We start from the raw sequence: 22832 nt of genomic DNA, 5'->3' as shown, positions 1-22832 counted from the left end.
CAAGTTCATTTAGGTTGGGCTAAGCTTTCATGGATAGTCCATGGAGTGTTTAACCCATGGATCATATGAAATGAAAGGTCATGGGTATTAGGGTTTAACCCTAATCTCGACACTATATAAAGATGTCCTTGGTTGGTGAAATTGGCACTAGTGTGTGTACACAAAAGGGCAAGGCCGATTTCACTAGAGAGAACCAAAGTATCCTTATTCTCAAGGTTATTCCAAGTGTTCATGGTGTTGTGTGAACCATTTGAGGTGTCACACTTGGGGCACTAGGCACTCAAGCTTCATGAAGACAAGTTACATAAAAAAATGTATGTATTCTATCTATTTTATTACCCAAGTATATGATATTTGTATGCTAGTATAGGGTGATATCTTGGAAACTTCATATTTGTATGTATAATAGAGAAAACATAGATCCAAGGTATTTAGGGTTGTATGTGCACCATAGGATGTTGTAGTATACTAAAACCCAACAAATATAAGCTCCTACATGTCAACTGGAGGAAAAGTATTATATTGCATGCACATAAGATAGTGACAGAGTAAAGGGTGACATTCGACACCCATCGGCATGTTAACATAATCACCAAAACATGATGACCAAACATGGCCGCACAAAGTGGTCTGTGTTGTAACCGGGCCATGACTTTCCGCCCGAGTTCATACCTGTAGGTTACAGTCACAACCACTTCGTATGTTCTGTCATGCTACAATCAAAATAATCATTAATTATGCATTTGTTGTATGTTCCAGATGACATTATGGAACACAATTTCGTATCAACATATTCCAAAACCAAATTCCAAATCAACATTCTGGATCAACATTTTGGACGTGTTCTACGTATTCCGGACATGTTCTACGCATTCCGGACTTGTTCTACGCATTCCGGACATGTTCTGGACAAGTCAGAATTAGAATATTTTTAAGATTTGTAGTATATACATATAACCACATGTAACCTATAATAACCTAAAAACCACTAAAAACTGAAGGAAAACAAACAACATCTATATAATTTGCATATATTATCTACTTTTTAACATATAACCTAATATAAAGATATTGTTTCAATTGGATTGATGTCCGAAATGTTGTCTATAATGAAGTCCGAAATGAGTGAGTTCGAAATTAAGTCCGAAATGAGTTCAAAATGCTATTTATAGGGGACCACATTACCAGGTCTAAAATGGATCATTTCGGACAAAATGGTCATTTTACATAAATAAAAATTTTATTGTTTTTTTTTATTTTTTTATTTTTTAAATAGCATTATAAAGTGGTTATATTACTTACTTTCCCTAAATTATGATATAAGATATGGTAGTTAGTGTTGTGTTTTTGTACTCTAATCTTTTTAATAAAAAGCATGTTAAGATAAATTCTCTTTTCCAATAGGGGATTTAGAGAACCGTAGACCCCAAAGTCGACGGTTTCTTGCTAAAACTAAACATTAAACCAAAACCAAAACCAAAACCTTAATAAGATTGTTGTTGCAAATCAACTTCACCCGAAGCTCCTTCCACCGCCGACTTGGGTTGCCGGTCACCCGTTCCCTTCCTTACCCACTCATACCAATTACCCCCCGTTTGCTCTAAATTTCCAATCTCTGTCTTGCTCAGAAAGAAAAAGACCAACCCCTCTATATATACACATATACCATCGTGAAACACATATTATACATACCCTGATATACCCAGAGGTAGAAATGCACCGCTATAACGCCTGGCTCCCGCCTCCGGTCGCCGACGCCACCAAGAAAGAGAAAGAATCCTTCGCTGGTGTTGTATCATCCGTGAAAGAATCGTACACTAAGGGTGATCCAGAATCTGTCTACTCCACTCTCAAATGGATATCAGTCATTGACCTGTAAGTTCCAATTGTTTTACAGTATCAATTCGCTATTATATTCACTCTTTTATGTGCATTCTTGTGCAAGTAACAACGATCGCTTCTTTCTATGTTAGTTTATACTTAATTTTACTATGAATTTTCGATCTTTTACTTGTTTCGAGATCATTGATGAATGTTTTAATGAAATCTTGAGGCTTTACTCTGACAGGTCAACTATTAGTAGCGCCAACAGTTCAATTTTGAGTATTATTAATCTTTTCATTACATTTTAGTTTTCTGTAAAATAGGCAAGAACCAAATGTGATGAAATAATGCTAATTAATCCCATCCACGAAGTTAAAGAATTGGGTTCTTTCAGAACTATGATGTAATTGGGGACTAACATCCCCAAACATTGACATCTTGAGGCTTCATCTGTTTTTTGGTCAAAACCCTGAACGAATTGTGCTATTTTAGTCTTTATTATATTGAATTTTCTGAAACAAACAAACTATATACAGGCATTCTATAAGAGTACATATGCATAAGTCTTGATATGTTCTTTATGCTTAACTTTTGACAGATGATTAAGGTTACATGCTTAATTTCATTCTTTGTATCTTATATCTCTGTAGTTTATTGTTTATATTTACCACTCAATTAATCATGCAGGTTTGTAAAGGCAAAAAGTGAAGTATCATTGGAAGATGTTTCTACTCTCGTGGAATTTGGGCTTCAAGTGTTTCATTCATCACAAGACAAACTCTATGCTCAGGTAATTGTTTGTCTTACAAAACATCTCCCAAATTATACATTGATACTGAAACTGGAATCACTTAGGTGAGATGGGGTAATGTTCTTGTGAGCTTGCTGAATAAATTTCGCAAAAAGTTGACTTTGAAAGTTGACTGGCGCCCTTTCTATGATACAATGATTCAAACACACTTCACAAGGTATACATCTATTCATGAAATGATGACTATAATGCATCAAAGTCACTTGTCTTTTACTCTTTTCATTGAGTGTCATTGATACTCTTTTATTAAGTTTTATGACATATATATATATATATATATATATATATATATATATATATGCTACAGAAACACAGGACCAGAGGGATGGAGGATAAGGCAAAGACATTTTGAAACAGTTACTTCTCTTGTTCGATCATGTAGAAGGTTTTTCCCTCCAAATTCTGCTCAAGAGATATGGTCTGAGTTTAGGTAAGTTACTAATAATGATAATTTAAGATAGTTATTTGATAATATAACTTATAAGTTATAATGTTGTCAATCTGCAGATCTCTACTAGAAAATCCATGGCATAACTCGGCTTTTGAAGGGTCTGGATTTGTGAGACTTTTCCTTCCTACAAATATTGATAACAAGGATTTCTATTCAAGGTAATTATAATTTATAGATGTTTGTTTTCTTTATACAGTTATTGAAGCAAATTGATAACCTTTATTTGTGATTACAGAGAGTGGATCAATGCATGTATTCTTCAATGGGATTCTATACCAAATTGTCAGTTTTGGAACAGCCAATGGGCAGCTATTATTGCTCGTGTTATTAAGAACTACAAATCCAAGGATTGGGAGGATCTTTTACCAGAGATCTTCAGTCGATTCTTGAACATGTTTGAGGTACTTAACTTTCTAGTTTCTTCTAAGAGGAATCAAAATCATTAATCATTAAAGATTTCAAGTTGAAAACATGATATTGAAAAAGTGGTCATTTCATTTCTGTAGGTGCCTGTGGCAAGTGGAGGTGGATCATACCCTTTCTCTATTGATGTCCCAAGAAATACAAGATTTTTGTTTTCCAATAGATCACACACTCCATCAAAAGCCATTGCAAAATCAATTGTAATATCCATATACATATATTTGATTAGTCATAGTTCATAGATTTCTTTTTGCTAATTCTTATTTTGGTCCCTAACATATGTATTTTTCTAATACGTTGTAGGTTTATCTGTTAAGGCCTGGTAGCTTGGCTCAACAACACTTTGAGAAATTGGTCAACCTCTTAGAACAGTTTGTTTTCTAGATTTTTGTTTATTGCAATCTTTAAATGATACTTATGATGTGTATTTATAAATTACATGATTGGATACTTGTTGCAGATATTATCATCCTTCTAATGGTGGTCGTTGGACATATTCACTTGAAAGATTTTTGTTTCATTTGGTGTATACGTTTCAAAAACGTTTACAAAGAGAGAAAGAGTAAGAACATCATGTCATTCTCTTGTTTTTTCATTCACTTTTGACTATCTTTTCTTTTTTAACTTGTATAATAATATGATTTGTTATAAATTCAGGAATCCAGATAGCAGTGAACAGATTGAATTCTGTTTAGGACAACCAGAAAGGGAATCTTTTGTGACTACTGTTTTGAAGTTAATCGATCGAGGGCAATACAGTAAAAATGAACACCTTTCTGAAACAGTTGCTGCTGCAACTTCTATTTTGTCCTATGTGGAGCCTTCATTGGTTTTGCCATTTTTGGTCTCTCGTTTCCACATGGCTCTAGAAACGGTTTGTGACATAACATTTTATAATTTTTGGACTTAATTTGGACATACTTATGACTTAATCTTCTTCTTCTTCTTCATCAATGGTTAGATGACAGCTACACATCAGTTGAAGACAGCTGTCACATCGGTAGCTTTTTCAGGGAGATCACTGTTTTTGATGTCTTTATCTTCTTCATCAATGGAAACAGATGATGTTAATGATGATGCTGACATGTTCAAAGATCTTCTGATGATATCACTTACCAATGCTTTACTTGGAATGGATGCCAATGATCCACCCAAAACCCTAGCAACAATGCAACTCATTGGCTCCATATTTTCTAATGTAATCATAAAATTTTCTTGATTGTGTCATTTTTGAAGAAAAGTTTCGTACTTTCATGTATTAATTAACCGAGTTATGTACCAATTTCAGATGGCAACTTTGGATGATGATACAGATAATTTGTCATTCATGCCTGCAGAACGTTTTTCAGAGTGGCTTGATGAGTTCTTATGTCGCCTGTTTTCTTTGTTGCAACACTTGGAACCTAGTAGTGTTTTGTAAGTTCTTTAGTCCCTCTAATTTGGAACTTTTACGTATTCAGTCCCTCTAATTTGGAACTTTGTGTGGTGCAGAAATGAAGATGTCCATTCACCTGCAACATCTGGAACATTTCTTGTTGAAGATGGACCTCAGTATTTTTGCATGTTGGAAATATTATTTGGAAGACTTTCAAGATCCTTGTACAATCAGGTTCTCAACTTTTTCTCTCCAAATTATTCGATTATTTTGAGGTAGCTTGTTCAAATTTCATAATCATAAGATTTCCATATATACCCTTCAGGCCATTAAAAAAGTTTCCAAGTTTTTGAAGACGAATATTCTACCTGGAGCTATTGCTGAAGTTGGGCTTCTTTGTTGTGCATGTATCCATTCAAATCCAGAACTTGCTATTAGTCATCTTGTTGAACCTCTTCTATCTTCTGTTATATCATCTTTAAAAGGAATTCCTCTTACGGGTTTTGGAGGAAGTGGAAATTTCACTAGCCAATCTTTGAATAAGGTTTTTATTTTATAATTCTATTTTTCATATGCAACTTGTGTTAATAGTTAACATCTTTGATAAATATTGATAGGAAAGAGCCACACTTTCTCCAGCTCTAGAAACATCCATTGATTACCAGTTGAAGGTTTTGTCAATTGCAATAAGTTATGGAGGTCCTTCACTTCTTCATTACAAGGATCAATTCAAAGAGACAATACTTTCTGCTTTTGAATCCCCATCTTGGAAGGTTTCTTTACATCTTTGATTTAATAATTTTTTTTGATTCTTGTTCTCAAATATATCTTAATTTGTTGCAACTTTATAATCTGAAAGGTTAACATAGCTGGTGATCAAGTCCTTCGATCCCTTCTTGGAAGTCTTGTTCTCTATTATCCTGTTGATCAATACAAGTATGTTCCTTTTGCCATTTTTGCTTATAATTATAAATAATGAACAAAATGATTCTTTTGTATAACTTGTTTAAGCTCATTAAAATGTGAATTTTGGCTTTTCACAGGTCTGTTTCAGCCAATTCATCTTTGACTCCACTTGAGGAATGGATAAGTAACAAAGATTTTTCAAACACTGAAGGATTTACAGGTCCCAAATGGCATATCCCTAGTGAGGAAGAAATTCAATTTGCCAATGAGCTTTTAAATCTGCACTTGGAATCAGCTTTAGATGAGCTTCTCAAAATATGTCAAGATAAAATCCATTCTGATCCTGGTATACCTGTGTAAAAATGTTTTATCCGAATAAAATAATATGATAATTTGTCATGTTTGTCTTATTATATATATCAATTATGATCTACAGGAAATGAAAAAGACCATTTGAAAGTGACACTTTTGCGCATTGATTCCTCATTACAAGGTGTTTTGTCATGTTTGCCTGATTTTATACCTTCATTTAAAAATGGGAAAGTTGAAAATCCACCTTTCTTGATTGCTGGAGCAACGGGTTCAAGTGTTGGTAGCATTAAATTGCGTGAAAAAGCTGCTAATATCATTCATTTAGCTTCAAAGTAAATAAATAAATCTTCTCTCCATTTTTCTCATCTCACTTTTTTCTATCTTCTAATCTCTCAGAATTCAAAAAGTAAAATATCCGCATCTCTTGCAGATACTTGCTTGAGAAAAAATCAGATGACAGCATTCTATTGCTACTCCTCATCCGTATCATCGAGGCTTTAGGGAACTATGGTAATTTACTAATGTACCCTTCAACAATATGACTTTCAGTATTACCTTTTAGACCTGTTTTCTTAATTAAGTTAATATACAGGAAGTTCTGAATATGAAGAGTGGACTAATCATAGGCAAGCATGGAAATTGGAATCTGTTGCCATAATAGAACCTCCTGTTAATTTTATTATGCCATCACGTTCTAAAGGGAAGAAAAGGTATATATATATTCTTCTTGATTCTTCTGAATGACAAAATGTTATGTTTTCCTAATTCCTAGTTTTGATTTGTTGCTTCATAACTTCAGGCCAAGGTGGGCCCTCATTGACAAAGCATACATGCACAATACATGGAGAACATCACAATCATCGTATCATTTGTTTCGTACTATAAAAAACATTTCTCCTTCAGAGAGTGTGAATCTTTTGTTGGATGATCTTCTTAATCTTTCTGTTCATAGCTATGACACTGTTCGCACGTGAGTTTTCTACTTTTCTTAACTTTCTTATCTTAAGCTTTTAATATAGTCTTTTGTTTTCATTGGTACCCTTTTGATAAGTTTAGTCTTTTTTTTTATATTAATATTCAGACTTGCTGGAAGATCTCTAGTGAAAATGATCAAAAGGTGGCCTTCTCTCATTGCAAAGTGTGTGCATACACTCACTGAAAATCTTAGAAATGCAAACACACCAGAATACATGGTTTTAGGTTCTTGTGCTGTTCTTGGAACTCAAACTGTTCTCAAGCATCTCACATTGGTATTCCGTTGTTAATTATAGTATGATATTATCTTCCATTTTCTTTTCTTACATGAGTCATGAGTTATTCTCTTTTCCTATTTATACACAGGAGCCAAAATCTTTCTCATCTTTCCTTCTTGGAATTCTTTTGAGGCAAGTGTCTTATGTTTATACTATTACTATATCATTCGAATTATACGTATTGAATCTAGTGTGACATTATGTTTATGCTTGCAGTTCTCATCATGAATCCTTGAAATCCCAGAAAGCTATCAATGAGGTAAATGTTCACAGATGTTTCAACTTTCAATAGCCCACTTTTCTGTGTTGTTCTTGCTAACTAAATACCTAATCTTTGCAATTTGCAATTTGCAACTATCAACAGCTATTTGTCAAATACAACATCTATTTTTCGGGGATCTCTAGAAACGTTTTCTGGAAATCAGAGGACAATTCTGGAACAGATTTTGCAGCTTTGGTTTCTGAGATAAGTTCTATGAGTTTTGAGTCAACTAATTTGCATTGGAGGTAAACATTCTGGCCTATATACACACATGAATATATGATTATTTCAACTCTTGCAAAACATGTATTGATTTTTTTTTTATAAATTGTTTCATATAGGTATAACTTGATGGCAAATAGGGTTCTCTTGTTATTGGCTATGTCATCTAGAAATGAACCAAATTTATCATCAAAGATTCTCAGTGAAGCAGCTGGTCATTTCCTAAAGAACTTAAAAAGTCAACTTCCACAAACAAGAATCCTAGCCATTTCTGCTTTGAACATGTTACTAAAAGAGTCACCTTACAAGTTATCACATGAAGAACAATCGGATTTACAAGAAAACACAAAGTCTTCACTTGAAGGGACTTTGAGTAATATATTTCAAGAAGAAGGATTCTTTACTGAAACATTTGATAGTCTTTCAAATGTCCACATCATCAGTGACACCGAAAACTCATCTTCAAGAAGTGGACATGGGAATTCATCATTCCAGAGTTTAGCTGACAAATCCATCACCCGATTCTACTTTGACTTTTCATCTTCATGGCCTCGAACACCCTCTTGGATTTCCTTTTTTGGAAGTGATACTTTTTACTCAAGTTTTGCTCGAATATTCAAGAGATTAGTTCAAGAATGTGGTGTCCCTGTTTTACACTCACTGAAAAGTGCATTAGAGGAATTTGTAAATGCAAAAGAGAGGTCCAAACAGTGTGTTGCTGCTGAAGCTTTTGCAGGATTGCTTCATGCTGATGTCATAGGGCTTGTAGAAGCATGGGACAGCTGGATGAATGTCCAATTACAGAGCATTCTTCTTGCACCTTCAGTAGAATCTATTCCAGAATGGGCTGCTTGTATAAGATATGCAGTTACTGGGAAGGGTAAATATGGAACAAGAGTTCCTCTTTTAAGACAAAGAATCTTGGATTGTTTGATTGAGCCTTTACCTCAAACAGTAACCACTACTGTTGTTGCCAAAAGATACTCTTTCCTTTCTGCTGCTTTGATAGAAGTCTCACCTCCAAGAATGCCATTATCAGAAGTTGAACTTCATCATAAGTTACTCCAGGAGTTACTTGATAGAATGAGCCATCCCACTGCCCATGTTGGTTTTTTACTATTTTACCCTTGAGTACATAATTGGCGTTTAATTTGTTTAAGTTTAACATATTGGTTTTTTCTGTATGTCGAAACAGGTGAGAGAAGCAATTGCTATTGCCCTTTCTGTGTTGTGCTCAAATATCAGACTGCATGCATCCTTTAACGTAGACTATTATGAGAAGGGTAATATGGGGAATGGAAAACATGGAGATAGTTGGGATCAGGTTTTACAAAAACGTGCTACTGAACTTGTGGTGTCAATTCAGAATGCAAATCCTTCTGACAATTTGGAGAAATTATCAGATACAAACAATTTCTCAGGATCAGATAGCAACTCACCTGATGATGTTCAATGGATGGAAACGGTAATTATTATTTTTTAATTGTGTTTGCTTCATTGTTGTAGTTTAAATAAAAAAAATTAATATATATATATTTTTTTTTATGTGTAGTTGTTCCATTTTGTTATCTCATTAATGAAGTCTGGAAGATCTGCATTCCTACTAGATGTGCTTGTGGGGTTTCTTTACCCTGTGATCTCTTTACAGGTATGTGATATTTATAAATTTATGCCTATGTGGAATTTGAGATTTTCTTTTCTTTTCCACATTGTTTTTACAAGCTATTATTGTTGTTCTTTTGAAGGAAACTTCAAATAAAGATTTGTCAATACTAGCAAAGGCAGCTTTTGAGTTGCTAAAATGGAGAATATTTCCAGATGCTCATCTCAGAAAGGCAGTTTCCATTCTTTTATCTTCAGCAGAAGATCCCAACTGGAGAACCAGATCTGCAACTTTGACTTTTCTAAGAAGCTTTATGTACAGGTATTATGATTATGCATCCAGAAGCTCTTTTCATAAAAAATTTCAGAATTTTATTTGATATTAAGTTATTCTCACATTCACAGGCACACTTTCATCCTCTCCAATGATGAGAAACAGAAAATCTGGAAAACAGTTGAGAAGTTACTTACAGATAACCAAGTGGAGGCAAGTTTTGTTATTTAATTAGTTTAGTTTTTTTGTTTTGTTTTTGAATAAAATAAATATATTTATTATTATTATTATTATTATATATAATCACAGGTAAGGGAGCATGCAGCAGCAGTTTTAGCTGGCTTAATGAAGGGTGAAGATGGAGAACTATCAAAGAATTTCCGTGAAAGAGCTTACAATGAGGCTACAAAGCTTCAGAAAAGAAGAAAACAAAGGTCTTTTTTTATCGATTTTACAAAGTTTCAATCTATTATTGCTTCAACACAAGATTCATCAAGTTGTTTTTTACTTTATTTCTTCAGAAGCTCAAGTTCGGGTCCTTCAATTGCTTCTGTACATGGTTGTGTTCTTGCTCTTGTTGCATGTGTGTTATCAGTTCCTTATGATATGCCAAGGTAATTAAACTCTAAAAGGCCTATATATGTTTCTTCTACTTTATATCCAAAAAGTGTATCTCTAATTTTCATTTCTTGATTTTTTTTAGTTGGTTGCCTGAACATGCAACATTATTGGCTCGTTTTGTTGGGGAATCATCACCAGTTAAATCCACTGTTACAAAAGCAGTTGCAGAGTTTCGTAGGACACATGCAGACACTTGGAGTGTTCAGAAAGATTCATTCACTGAAGAACAGCTTGAGGTAAATAATAATATCATAATTATAATAATCATCATCTTCTTTGAATCTTTTGCAAGAAAATCAATTGAAATTATTAGACTTTATTATAACAATCATGGTGGAAACTTGCAGGTTTTGGCAGACACATCATCTTCATCTTCATATTTTGCTTGATTTATATTCTATGATTCTATGATTAATGATTCTACCTCACTTTAGAGTGAGGAACAAATAGAAGAACTACAACTATAACTACAAAGCTAGTAAATTTGATAAGTAGTCTGATAGGAAGTGTATTTATGTTATTAAGTAGAGAAAGGTATTGAATTTTCTTTATATGGTATATGTGATATAAAATAAGCAGTGTTTGTTTACATTTTGGATACATGTTAGCTAGTTTTTGCTTCTATGACTCCTCCAATTGATCCAATTAAAGCTACTGCTGACACCACCATTAAAACAATGCTAAAAATTTGTAGAACAACCCATTTTGTGCTCCAAGCTTCCACCTTTCTTTGCTTTTTATACATTTCCACTGGATAATATATTGCTAATGGCCATAGATTCAAAGCCCCTAAGAGACCTAATATTTCATTGAAGTATGGGAACACCATTGAGATTCCAGTTGTTGACACAACGTATGCTGTTCTGAAAGATAGTCTGAATAGATTCAGTTGAAAATCTGGCAAAAATGGAAGCTTCAAGTGGTGGATTTTCGTTAGAAATACAGATTCTGGGAACTTCTCAGTTATCCATCTTTCTACATATGCAAACACCGGCTGACTATACAGCTTTCCTTACCAAAAAAAGAAAACAGGTTGTGTTAATAGATTCGTATGTTAATTTTGATATGGGAAGTCGTTGACTTGACCTGAAAAGTCAAAATGTAGAATGAGTATTGAGTAGTGAGTATTTACTTGGTATCCTCCGATTAGATGTAGAATGATGCAAGCATTAGCAAAGTCAATAAGCCAGTAAGGCTCGTAAAACCCGAATCCAGTTAACAGGTTTCCTGGTGTATTGTTTCCAAATGCTGCATATCCAAAGCATCCACAACCAAAGTAAAAGAAAGTAGTCACTATAATCGCAATAACCGATGCCTTTTTCATAACCTTGTTCTCCTGTGGTGGCGACTTAATGGTATCCTTAAAACACACACAAAAAAAATCATCACTCATCGACAAACATTTAACAGATCTTTCTAACAAAAAAGTTATTCTTCCAGTAACCCTTAGCTAGTAACCCTGAGCTTGAGCTGATTTAAACAATCACACCTTCCAAAGAATTGAAGCTTTGACCTTTTTTTTTAAGTATACCAACTGGCTAAGTATTTAGCCAATTAACAGATGAAAAATTAAATATTCTCATATATTTTCTTCCTACTCATAATTCTACTTATGTCAAATGTTAACATATGTCATATTTAATGAAATTAATAATATTTCAATCCACTTGTCACCATTTAATATGAATAGGAGGATACGTAAAAAGAAAATGTAAGAAGATATTTAATTTCTCATAACAGATTACCAACCTGTATTTCAAGAAAAATTATGGAATACGGATAAGCAAACGCGATGTCGCCAAGCGCTTGAAAAGCTAACAATAGCTTTAGAGGTACATTGCCAGCTGGGACACCATTGATGCTTCCATCTATTCTACCATTTTCTGATTTCGGGGATACTTATTAGAAACTGTTTTAACAACTCAAGCTTCATTCAACTATTATTCTATTAACATATAATAATAATAATAATATAATATACGTACCAATTACTTTAGCGACACCAAGTCCTAAACCGATGGACGAGTAACAAAACGACATGATAGCAGCCACAATGGACACCCACACCATGCTATGAAAATCAGGTATTTGTGACATCACAATCTGTATAACTCCAAACAAAAACATATAAAGATTGCCCGAATATTCGCATGTAGCCTCATGCCCTTCTTTATGGTAACAATTTGATTTCTGAATTGCTCTGTATGGATAAAGTGTTGTATACATGAACAACAAACATTTCTTTGAAAATATTTGAGAAAGATGCATAGTTAATAAATTACATCATACAAGTTGAGGTTGTAACCACATAAGCAACACCAGTCCCGAAGAAGTTGAGAAACTGAAGCCAACCACATAGCAATGCCTGTTTTTCACCTGTTGACCGAATAATACTTAAATGTAGAAACTACGTACAAATACGTACATGAAAAATTAGATTATATTATAAACTTTGAACGTGTAGTGTAGTACCCAAGATGACTCTAACTGCATCTGTATAAGTTTGGTTTCTAGTTCCATTAATGGGGTCGGGTGATCTGTAGCAATCTGATAAAAGGGATGCAGACACATACGTGACCAATGCAAAGAATAACAATGCGATAGGCCCAGCTATCCAACCTAGTTGTGACATGCTCCATGCAAGAGAAAGTACACCAGATCCGATCACTGCAGTGATGATGTGAGCAACTGTACTCCATAGTGTGCCTGATTCCGATCCAAGGAAATTAATCTATATATCCAGAGTTACTGACTTGAATGAAAATGGATTAGAAAAAAAAAAGGGTGTTTGACTTTGGATTAACCTGTTCTTATTGTGTTGTTGTGATCATTGGTGACAGAAACTCCATGGATGAGTTCTTGTTCAACTGTTACTTATATGATATATCAAAATCAAAATCAACATGGAGTAAAAAAGAAACCCAAACACAAAAAGAGGAGAAGAAATTGAAGATCAAACGGAGCAAACCAGTGAGCTTTAAAGAAGATAGCCGCAACATGGGAGTTTCTTCCTCCTCTTCATAATTATCTTCTCCTTCGATCATGTTTGCTTGTTCTACCAAAAATTCTTAGACCTTTGATGAATCTTGGAGCGATTTAGTTGTTTTGTTAGGTGGGTGTATTGATCATCCAGATTCTGACAAGTAAAGACTATGCATAATGGTCAAACTATCTTTTTCGAGTGACAAACAAATTTGTAGACTAACAAGTAGCGTATAGAAATGAAATCTTTGTGATCAGATGCTGCAGATTCAATTCTTGTTTTGGGAGCAATCTTAGCTGATTAATTATAATTATAAAGGAATCTTTTGAAGAACTTAACTTTCGGTAGCTCCATTATTATCTTAATATTTGGGTCATTAAAAATAGAGGGGTATGGCCCACAGGTAATCAGGTATGAGAAGTTGACTGTTCTTTTCAGCCAAATGTTAAGGTTCTATTTCCATTGGTACCAAAGATAGATATATAGGAGTAGACAAGTGAATGTTTGTTTCAATTTAAAAAGGACAAATACCAAAATATTAATGAATTATATATTATTTGCCTGGTTTTGTTTTAATTAAAAAAAAAGAAGATGAAATACAAAAGAATCATATTATATGTCATTTACCTTATCAATTTGTTGATTATTTCTAACAAGAAACCTCTCTGTTATTTTTGAAATTCTAATTTTTTTCCTTTTTTGCAGTTTTCTTGTAACTATCAAAATGTCAAAATTAGCAAAATAAATAAAAGTGATTACGGCAATCTTATAAAAAACCTATATATTAAAGTTTGGTCATGCATTAATTTTTATTATTGATTTTGTCATTTTACACGTTTACAGTTGATATTAATTTTATCATTTTATATGTTTCAATTGACATTGGTTTTATTAGATTTATCATTTTATATGTTTCAATTGACATTGGTTTTATTAGATTTATCATTTTATATGTTTCAATTGACATTGGTTTTATTAGATGACGTGGACAAAAAAAAGCAAAGAACTATTTTTTTTTAGACAAAGTTATTAGATTGGTCTCTATGGTGGATATGGTGCGGACAACTCTCAAAACACGTTTCGTATTTGCGGTTTTATTTTCTTGGCTAGTTGAGAATTTACCCATGTAAAATGATTTTTTAACTGTTTTTATTTATTTTATATTTTAAACTAATTTTACTAAAAAAAATTTAACCCTCACTCTAACCTTTTCTTTCATGATGTTTTTTCATACCCTCAAACACCTCACACCACACTTAAATCACCTCCCATCTTTGGTAGCCAACCTCCATCACCGACATTGCTTCTCCGTCTCTCTACTCTATTTCGCTGAAACACATCCTCCATTATTGGTGATGCATCCATGTCTCTCTGCTCTGTTCCCGTTTGGAAATGAGAAGAGATCATGATGAATTTTATCACAAAGCTACCGCGGACCACACGAGGGGTGGATCCGATTTGGGTCATCCTGGATCGATTAACCAAGAGTGCGCATTTCATCCATATTCAGGAGAGCATTTCCGCGGAGAAGTTAGCATATGTCTATATCCGGAAGGTTGTAGCACGGCATGTGGTTCCCGTCTCGGTGGTTTCAGATCGGAATGTTCGGTTCACTTCCAAGTTTTGGAAGAGGTTCCATGAGAAGTTGGGTACTTGGTTGCACTTCAGCACAACTTTTCATCTGTAGATTGATGGTCAGAGTGAGCGGACTATACAAACCTTGGAGGATATGCTTCGGGCATGTGTATTGGATTTTGGTGGTAGCTGGGATACGTATCTTCCATTGGCTGAGTTTTCTTACAACAACAACTACCACGCCAATATTGATCAACCTCCTTTTGAGATGATTTACGGGAGAAAGTGTTGGACCCCGATTTGCTAGGGTGAGGTCGGTCAGCGAGTTATAGGTAGCATGAAGGTGGTGCTCTGAACTACCGAGGTGATCCAACAGGTGTGTGGGAGATTGTAGACCGTGTAGAGTCGACAGAAGAGTTAAGCTGATAAACTCCGGTCAAATTTGGAATTTCGGGTTGGGGATATGGTACTCCTGAAGGTGTCACATTGGAAATGTGTCATCCGGTTCAGGAAGTGGGGTAAGCTAGGCCCCAGATATATCGGTCCTTTAAGGGTTATTGCCTTGGTGGGCAGGGTTACATATTGTTTGGAGCTACCCGAGGAGTTCAGTCAGATTCACATCACTTTTCACGTCTCTTAGTTGCGAAAGTGTTTGGTTGATGATTCCGCAGTAGTTCCTTTGGAGGATATTCAGGTGGATGAGCGCCTGAATTACATTGAGAGACCGATCGCGATCCACGATAAGAAGACAAATACCCTATGGAGTAAGGAAGTGAGCTTAGTAAAGGAGCAGTGGTAGCACCATAAAAGCTCAGAGTGGACATGGGAGCCTGAGGAGGAGATGAGAGAGAACTATCCAAAGTTGTTTGCGGAGGTGGACTACGAGGATGAAGTCTGATTCAAGTGGGGGAGAATTGTAACATTCAGCTTCAGGTACTTGTCATTTTAAGCTTAATGATCCAACAAGTTTGCATTTTAGTCCCTACGCATGGCGTATGTGGGAGCTACGCCCTACGTAGCTCTTTTATTTTTTGGGCGCAGACTCTAGCTAGTATGTTGGGTGTACGTGGAGGTACGCCGGGCGTACTTGTGAAAACCTCAAATCCTAATTTTGGGGTTTTGACCCTATTTAAACACCTTATGACCCCTTGTAGCCTCTTCATTCTCAGCCTCCTTTCACCCCAAAGCTGATATTCGAAACCTTAGCCCACTTTAGCAAAGTTTGAGACCTTTGAGTGATTTTGTGGGTTTTTAGTGCTCTTAGAAGAAGAAGAAGTCCACCATTGAAGCTTGAAGAATCTCAAGCTCTTAGATCCAGAACTTCCATCATCCTTGCAAACTTGTGGTGGTATAAAGGTTGTACCTTTATGCTTCTTTTTCTGGATCTAGATTTGGACCATGTTATGTTGTGTTTTGGTCCCAAGATTTGAACTTTTGAGACTTGGGTTGTTCTTAATCATTTTGAGTATCATTTCTGATCATTTTGAGCTTATAAAGTCATTAAGTTGGGAGCTTGGACACCCCCCATTCATTTTTGCATGAGATCTTGGATAATAAAGTATACTTTGGACTTAGGGTTAGGGTTTGGATTTTTGACTTATTGAGCCATGTAAAGGCATCTAAGTTTTCGACTTTATCATTTAAGACATCCCCAAGAGCAAGATTTATGATTTGGACGACTGGTCTTAAAGCATTAAGTGCTTAAAGTCAAGTTTTGGACACCTGATGAGTACGTTGGGCGTACCCTCCTGGTATGCAAGACGTAACGGGCTGATGCCTTGTCCCCTTTCAGATTAGATCCAGTACGCTGGGCGTAGCCATCGTGTACGCACGACATACTCACCTGATGTAACATCTCAAAAATTCAAATAAAATTTTCACTTTTTAATTCATTTCAATCATACAGTAATCATATAAAAACAGTCAAGAGTATATCATGATAACATATTATCAGAGTACGAAATCCTAAAATCACGTGATGCGGAAAATCATAGGTGGATGCGGTGCGATTAGGTTGGGCCCTTCCCTTTCGAGCTGGAAGTACCTGAAACATAAACTAAAAACCGTAAGCACAAAGGTTAGTGGGTTCCCCCACAAAATACGCCATACTGTAATGTCTCAAAAATCACGACAAATTTAAACTTTTTAAAAAAACCCATTTACTAAAAAGAAGTGTTTACATAACCATTGTTTCCAAAAACATTATTCAAAATCAGAGTCTCTCAAGATCCACAACAAAAACCAAGGATGTGTACGGTCACGTCTTCGCCTTGCCACGATCCTCAGAAGTACTTGAAACAAAACTAAAACTGTAAGCAAAAGCTTAGTGAGTTCCCCCAAAGTACCACCACATAAACATAACAAACAAGAACATGCAAACAGAGCCTTCAACATGACTGGACCGCCTCACCGGCCTTCAGCCTATCTGGACCGCTCTCTGGGCCTTCGGTCTGACTGGTCCGCCTCGCATGCCTTCAGTCTGTCTACACCGCCTTGGGTATCTTGTCCTTCAGCACAAAGTAGGACCGCCTGAACCCGACACACCATCACATATCAACATATGTCGTAACAATCAATAACTAGAACATACAGGTGGTCATACATATCTAACAGATCACTACAACATAGCAACATCCTATATTCCAGGATACAAATATAACAAATCACTATAGCATAGCAACATCCTATATACCAGGATACATATCTAACATAACACTACAACATAGCAGCACACGGTAAAACCATAAGCTTGAAGCTTAGTGAGTTCCCCAAAATACTGCATACCATACATATCTGTCAGCTCAAGGCTGGGCCAGGTCTATTTCACCCCCGAGTCTATTTCACGCCCGAGTCTATTTCAACTCATGTGGCGGCCCAAAGCCGTACCGGGTTTATTTCACCCCTAGGTCTATTTCACCCCCGAGTCTGTTTCAACTCATATGTCAACACTAGGCTGTACCGGGTCTATTTCACCCCACATACATATAGAAAACATGCACATAGGCATATAACACATACAACATGAGTCACAAAGACTACAAGCACATAACATATCCTAGTGTCCTACAATATAGTGAGCAAACTCACCTCAGTCTGCTGTCAGTCAAACAAATGATCGGGCTGCTGAAACGGAAAATCCCCGTGCTAATCAATCAAATAAAACCCCAATTAATAATTAGCCCATAAAACATAATTGTGAATCTAGTTCATTTGTCTAACACCCAGGGTAAAAGACCATTTTACCCTTTCCTCACTTGGCCCAATAACCAATGCCCAACCAAATGTCACCAAAAGCCCAATATGGCCTAAGCTCCTAAATGATACCCAAAGCCTATTATGGGCCCAAATCCAAAAGGCCCAAAGCCTAACAATGTCCCAAAGTAAGAAAGACTAGTGGCCCAACAAGGCCCAAACCCTAATAGTCAAAATATAACCCAAATCGCAAAAGTCAACAACTGCTGAGTACGCCCAGCATAATCAGACTTACGCCCTGTGTATGCCTCCTTTGGCCAGTACGTGTTGCGTACGAGCTGGTACGCCCATCGTACTCCACAGCAGTCCACACTCGCCATTAAGTGATTAATCGGTTAAGCCACTAAGTCCAATTCTCAGATCTGATCCTAAATGATGTCTTAACATGTAAAGTTGGCAACTTTACTCATTTGCATGTCTTAATGGGACCCAATACTCAATAAAACCCATAATAAGAACCCTAACTCATGCATGGTCCAATATAACACATCAATATTTCATTTTTATGCACAAGGGACCTTAAAAATGCTAAGATCTACCATCTCTAGCTTCTGGAGTGGCTCATACTCTCAAGCATGACTTAAAGAACCATACAAAGCATAAAAATAAGCCCTAACTAGATCTATCGAAAAGAACCATCAAGTTAAGAGCTTTATACCTCCAAAAGCTTTTGATGGTTCTGGATCCACAAGCTCTAGCCACACTAATGCAACTTCCAAGAGTTCTTCTTCCTTCAAGATCACCAAAAACACCTTCAAAGTTCACTTCCAAGCTCAAAACACTTAGGGTTTCGTTCTTAAGGTTTGGAGAGGTGGAGGTTGGTCATAAGAAGGTCCAAGAATGACTTAAGGTGTTTAAATAGGGCACAAACCCTAAAAATTAGGGTTTTCCCCAGGAGACCGTATGCCCTGCGTACTTCCACGTACATCTCGTGTACGTGGGTGCGTCCGCGACCAAACTATCGAGCCAGTACGCCCATCGTACTCTAGCGTACGCAAAACGTACTTGGCTAGGGACCAAAATTCAAGAGTTTTTAAATGAAGGGAAAAAGGGAAGACTGCCTGAATGCAAATGTTACAACATCCACCCGTGTTTCCGCATTTTTTTTATGATTTTGGGATTTGTATTATGATAACTATTTTTACATTGGCATACTTGATGGTTTGATTTGATGATTTGATGGATTTTGGTTGATTTAAAAATGAAATTTTTACCTATGATTTTTGAGATGTTACATACGTTGCAAGCCCAACATTTCCGTCATCGGTCTGGGTGAGACAATTCACCACGGCGTGGCCGCTGTTTAATGACAACCCCTAATTCCGGGGTTTGTGCCCCTATTTAAGGGATGTAACGGCTAGGGTTGCCCACCCTCAGCCTCAAACACTCTCCCTCAGCCTCCAAAGCAAAACCTAGCCTCCATTGTTAACTTTTGAGCTTTTGTGGTGATTAGTGGTGTTTTGAAGAAGAAGAAGAAGAAGAAGGAGGTGACCCTTGAAGCTTTGTTTCAGCAAGAAACTCTCCTTATCCTCTTTGTGTACGTTTTGTGGACTCTTATACGTCCTCAAGTTCCAAACTTTATGACCCCATGTGCTTAGGTCTAGGTTTTCTTATGCTTTTCTTCATGTTTAGGCTAGTTGGAGTGTTGGGGTTCCATAAAGTTACCAACTTTATGGATCCCCAGAGTCCTTTTATAGTTGGACGTAATAGATCTGGAGTTTGATGGAGTTTTGAACTCTTGTATGAGATCTTGGCCCCATTTTACACTGTGACATCCCCATTTTCATGGCCAGAAAAGACCGATTTATTTATGCTTATTTAAAAATCAGAGTATCCTTTTTGAAAAATAGTATTGCGGAATTTGTTCCCAGAAAACATGATAAAGATGTTATCAAAGCATTTCCGATGTAATGTATTTTATTTATATCAAAACATCGGGATGTCATCGTCAATATAGAAACATAAGCATAACGAAATATTACAAGTCTTACAGTAATTAAACTAGTGGCCTAATACTCCTTGAATCTCTCAGCAGAATATATATTTCATATAGCCACATGTGATACAATAAACTGAGTAGGTCAGGTTGGGAAACCTGGTGAGTACATAGGGTTTTCAACCCACAATAATATAATTATTATGTTTAATCATCAAACAATTAACCCAATTTTCCATCATCATTATCTTCATTCTTAAGATTCTTCCCTAAGAATCATCTATTTTTCATTCATTCATTCCTAAGGATTGTCCTAAGGAATAGGCACGAAGTCCATCGCTGCCAGGGTTTATCCAACAGACACTAAGTCCATAGTTGCCAATGTTCATTTATAAGGCACTAAGTCCATAGCTGCCAGGGTTTTTAGAGTACATCTGGTGAACACGTCGTTCACAAACACCTATAGGTTGCGAGCCTGCTAGCATTCTACTGGACTGTGTAGAATAGTCTGTGGTCGTCATCAATACTCTGCTAGATGACTGGATCAAATTTAAAGTTAAGGCTTCTCATCATATTAATCCTCTCAACCTCTATATCATCTCTCATCATCCATATCATCTTTCATCTACCCATCTTTACCCAATATATTTATAGGTATAAAAATACATATATACATTTTAAATCAAGTAAAACATGTATCAATCGTTCATATAACATAGATATCAGGAACACAGATAATAAGCATGTATAGCATGTATTAATATTAAATACTTCATATCTATGTGTAAGATGAAAGTAAGTATGCACTCACTTGTTAAAGTGATGACTCGAAATTCAGACAGCGCTTCGCTTCTAACGATTGTCTTTTCCTTTGACGAAACCTAGTATTATTATCACTAAGTTTTAGTTTATTATTTATTGCGACTAAGTATTAGTCTAGATTAATCATTAACTCAAAGTCTACTTTCATGATCTATCAAGTAAGGAACAACCAGGTAGGATCATATCGGAGGTAGGGTCTGTTTGGTATACGAAGTATACTGTTTGGAAATCCCACTTTAAACACCTCACTAAATAACAGCCTAGACATCATCCCCGTAAGTATATCAATCAGTATAACAACTTTGAATCACTGATAAATCTTGTTTATAGATTCATAATAACGAAAATGAACTTAAACATAAGTTATACTTAAAGTACGGTAAGCATAACTCACTTACAAGGGGTTTTAGCGAGGAACTGGGCTCTGCACGAGCAGAACTTCTAAGCCGAAAGCTCTTCTTCTTGAGGCCTTCTGGGGCTCTGGGACTCGCTTCTAACTGTAACGCTCAGTCCAGGTATTATTTATATTTTGGTCCCTTATATGTTGAATTATTACTTTTGGACCTTATGTTTGCAAGGTTGAGGGAATGAGGGACTGTTTTTGCCAATTTTGTATTTTTGGAGGCGGAGCCCGAACGCAGGGCGTTCCCCTAGGGAACGCACTGCGTTCACGTGCAAAGTGTAAACCCTAAAATTTAGGGTTAACCTTTGTATAAAGAACATTATGCCCTAAAGTCCATCCACCCTCTCACCCTTAAGCAGATCCCACGAAACCCTAATCCCTTGTTTGTGTGTTTTGAGCCTAGAAGACCATTTGGAGTGCATCTTGGTGTTTTGAAGGAAGGTGGACATTGTTGAAGCATCATCAAAGGAACAAAGGCTTATAGATCCAGAACCTTATCAACATTTGGCACTCATATAAGGTATAAAGCTCTGAACTTGGTGTTTATTTGCTTAGATCTCTTGTGTTGGGTTTCATGGACCTTTTTGGTCCCAAGGATGAAGCTTTATGGTTCAAATCCATTTCCTAGGCTTAGGGTTGCCACCCTTGGTGCTATTTGAGTCCCTAAGACAGAAAGTTGCCATCTTGAAGGTCTTGATGTGTTCATGCATGAGATAAGGCCATTTTCATGGAATTAGAATGCCATTTTTGGAGTTTGGAGTTTTTGGGGGCATGCAAAGTCACCAAGTCCGCGACTTTATAGTCTTAGAGGTCCTAAATGGCTTGGATCTATGTTTTGGGTAGCATGGCTTAAGCATTAAGTGCTTAATGGTCGGTTTTTGGAATTTGGACACAAACACGCTGCGTAAGGTCCGGGAACGCCCTGTGTTTTCCCGTTGGGCTCGCGATCTGGACTGGTGAGGAATGCTCAGCGTTCCACAAGGGAACGCCCTGCGTTCGTTACGACAGCGGGCTTCCTTGGGCCATTTTCTTGGACTTTACTACTATGGGTCTTAGTGGATCATCATTTTGGGCTTTATTGGACTATGTCTTATTTTGGGTCTAGGGTGAGGACCATTAGAGGGGTTGGGCCCAATTGAGAAAATTGGGCCAATGGTGGGCCATTAGTGGGCTTGGGAAGTCTACCTAGTATTGGGCCTTTCATGTTATGGTTTTGGGGTTTAGGCATGGACCAAATTAGATCAGGGAGTCGTCGAAGCAGCCGTTAGAGATTTCTTACCGTGAGATTCAACATTTAGGTGAGTTACCTTCCCAGTATGAGTGGTTCGAAGGCACTAATGCCAGCCCATTAGTAGTTGTTTGTAGTAGAGATAATTTTCTGCGTGATAATTGTCTGGTATGCCACTATCTGATGAGATTTATGTGCTTATATGCTATGTTATTATGTGGTAGTGGTATGGGTGAAATAGACCCCGTAACCGGTTGAGATAAACCGGAGGGTAGGTCGAGCACCCAGATATGCTTG

General features: G+C 36.4%; 2 protein-coding genes across 5 annotated transcripts; one reads left to right on the top strand and one right to left on the bottom strand.

Annotated features, from left to right (window-relative positions):
* Positions 1-1488: 1488 nt before the first annotated feature.
* On the top strand, positions 1489-10925 carry PA200 (proteasome activating protein 200). The gene is made up of 34 exons (XM_079070769.1): positions 1489-1875; positions 2512-2614; positions 2680-2792; positions 2943-3065; positions 3143-3244; positions 3322-3487; positions 3593-3709; positions 3813-3880; positions 3970-4071; positions 4167-4383; positions 4471-4707; positions 4798-4925; positions 5001-5118; positions 5210-5428; positions 5502-5657; positions 5744-5820; positions 5928-6136; positions 6227-6434; positions 6533-6612; positions 6695-6812; positions 6902-7072; positions 7184-7352; positions 7444-7487; positions 7572-7614; positions 7720-7862; positions 7959-8943; positions 9035-9304; positions 9392-9487; positions 9585-9763; positions 9847-9928; positions 10025-10149; positions 10237-10329; positions 10419-10572; positions 10684-10925. The coding sequence occupies exons 1-34, from the start codon at positions 1715-1717 to the stop codon at positions 10723-10725; spliced, it is 5418 nt and encodes a 1805-aa protein (XP_078926895.1). The 5' UTR covers positions 1489-1714; the 3' UTR covers positions 10726-10925.
* On the bottom strand, positions 10874-13648 carry LOC145136657 (putative amino acid permease 7). Of its 4 annotated transcripts, none has more exons than XM_079070770.1 (8): positions 13305-13646; positions 13141-13209; positions 12809-13042; positions 12619-12712; positions 12322-12536; positions 12086-12219; positions 11469-11696; positions 10874-11342 (listed from the first exon to the last, which is right to left on the bottom strand). In XM_079070770.1, the coding sequence occupies exons 1-8, from the start codon at positions 13378-13380 to the stop codon at positions 10941-10943; spliced, it is 1452 nt and encodes a 483-aa protein (XP_078926896.1). In that variant the 5' UTR covers positions 13381-13646; the 3' UTR covers positions 10874-10940. The 4 variants fall into 4 exon arrangements, with proteins under 4 accessions (XP_078926896.1, XP_078926897.1, XP_078926898.1 ...); XM_079070771.1 differs by having other exon boundaries at positions 13141-13203; positions 13305-13645; XM_079070773.1 differs by having other exon boundaries at positions 11169-11347; positions 13305-13648.
* Between the last annotated feature and the right edge of the window lie 9184 nt (positions 13649-22832).

Source organism: Lactuca virosa, chromosome 9, assembly GCF_052849685.1.
Source record: "Lactuca virosa cultivar CGN04683 chromosome 9, Lactuca_virosa_CGN04683_v6, whole genome shotgun sequence".
In the NCBI taxonomy this organism is placed as follows: domain Eukaryota; kingdom Viridiplantae; phylum Streptophyta; class Magnoliopsida; order Asterales; family Asteraceae; genus Lactuca; species Lactuca virosa.
Note: the sequence above shows the minus strand (reverse complement) of the source record. Positions and strands in the feature narration are given on the sequence as shown.